At 44.4% G+C, this 1,567-nt stretch overlaps 1 protein-coding gene across 3 annotated transcripts in view; it reads right to left on the bottom strand.

Moving 5' to 3' along the window:
- ACE2 (angiotensin converting enzyme 2) overlaps window positions 1-1,567 on the bottom strand; it is a 41,853-nt gene that overhangs the window by 9,939 nt on the left and 30,347 nt on the right. For all 3 annotated transcript variants that reach the window (XM_077769644.1, XM_077769643.1, XM_077769645.1), the window contains one exon: window positions 1,221-1,279. In XM_077769644.1, the coding sequence (XP_077625770.1) occupies window positions 1,221-1,279 (59 nt within the window). The remainder of the gene's footprint in view (window positions 1-1,220; window positions 1,280-1,567) is intronic.

The raw sequence follows: 1,567 nt of genomic DNA on the forward strand, positions 1-1,567 counted from the left end.
CCGGGAGTGGGACTCGAGCTTTAATATTTTTTAAACATCCCATGACTCCAGTGTGCAGCTGGGTTTGAGAAACCATGTTATAAGAGTGTCCCAGTCTTGTGTGCACGAAAAAACGTGGGGGGCTTGTGAAAATGCAGATTTGGATTAAGACGGTCCGGGGTTGGAGCCTAAGATTCTGCAGTTTTAAAAAATGTTTATTTACTTATTTTGAGAGAGAGAGAGAGCGTACGCATGAGCAGGGGAGTGGCAGAGGGAGAGAGAGGGGAGAGAGAGTGTGTGAGCAGGAGGGGCAGAGAGAGAGGAAGAGAGAGAACCCCAAGCAGGCTCCACACTGTCAGCACAGAGCCTGAGGCGGCGCTTGATCTCACGAGCTGTGAGATCATGACCTGAGCTGAAATCACCAGTTGTACGCTTGGGGTGCCTGGGAGGCTCAGTTGGTTAGGCGTCCGACTTCAGGTCATGATCTTAGTTCGTGGGTTTGAGCCCCGCTTGGGACTCTGTGCTGGCAGCTCCGAGCCTGGAGCCTGCTTCAGATTCTGTGTGTGTCTCTCTCTGCCCCTCCCCTGCTCTCTCTCTGTCTTGCAAAAATAAATAAACATTAAAATAAAAAAAAAAAGAGTCGGACGCTTAACCAGCTCAGCCACCCAGGTGCCCCAGATTCTGCATTTTTAAGAAGCTTCCAGAATATGGATGATTGACTAAAACAAAATAAAGCAAAACTATCTACACTACTTCTAAAAACGACCTCTTAAAATATAACCTGTCCTTTCCTCAAATACAAGTAATGGTGATAAGAGTGAATTAAGAGGGTGGACATTTGATATTTAAGATTGGATATTTTTCATTGATCTTCATAACACCTTGAAAGTATCCAGGAAAAAGTAGATGTGATCAATCCAATAAGGACTGTGAAGGAAGGAAGGAAAGAAAGAAAAGAAAAGAAAAGAAAAGAAAAGAAAAGAAAAGAAAAGAAAAGAAAAGAAAAGAAAAGAAAAAAACACCAAGAGCCAAAGTCCAGAATCTGGAGCTTATAGTTTTTTTGTTTTTGTTTTTTTAATGTTTTATTTATTTCTAGGAGAGAGAGAGAGAGAGAGAGAGAGNGTTTTTAAGAGAAACGTGTGGACTGTCTTCTTTTAGACGGCACTGGAAGGGGCTTCTCGGGCCCATTTAAAGGAGCATGTTAAGAAGTAAGTAATGGACACACTGTCCAGAATACTCACTGCTTTTTCTCCAAGAGCTGATTTTAGGCTTATCCTCACTTTGATGCTTTGGTCAGCATCTGATTAAAGAGAAATCATAGACGCTTGGTTACGGATGACAGATTGACCACGTGCATTTACTCCGTCCCCTCCCAAGATTCCACTAAAGTGACAGTAAGGGAATTGTTTTAATGGGTGAACATGCGCTTTTGGAGAACGAGAAGTCATGGGGGTAGGGTTAAGTGCTTTCTCAAAGGTAGGGTCGGGAAGCCAGGGCCTAATGTGTACCCAGAGGCGGTGCCAGAGTCTCAGAGCATCCCGGAGAGGCCTGGGGGCTGGAATGAGAGACAGACTGAAAACAGGGGCCC

Source organism: Crocuta crocuta, unplaced genomic scaffold, assembly GCF_008692635.1.
Source record: "Crocuta crocuta isolate KB4526 unplaced genomic scaffold, BGI_CrCroc_1.0 scaffold1171, whole genome shotgun sequence".
NCBI classification, from domain to species: Eukaryota; Metazoa; Chordata; class Mammalia; order Carnivora; family Hyaenidae; genus Crocuta; species Crocuta crocuta.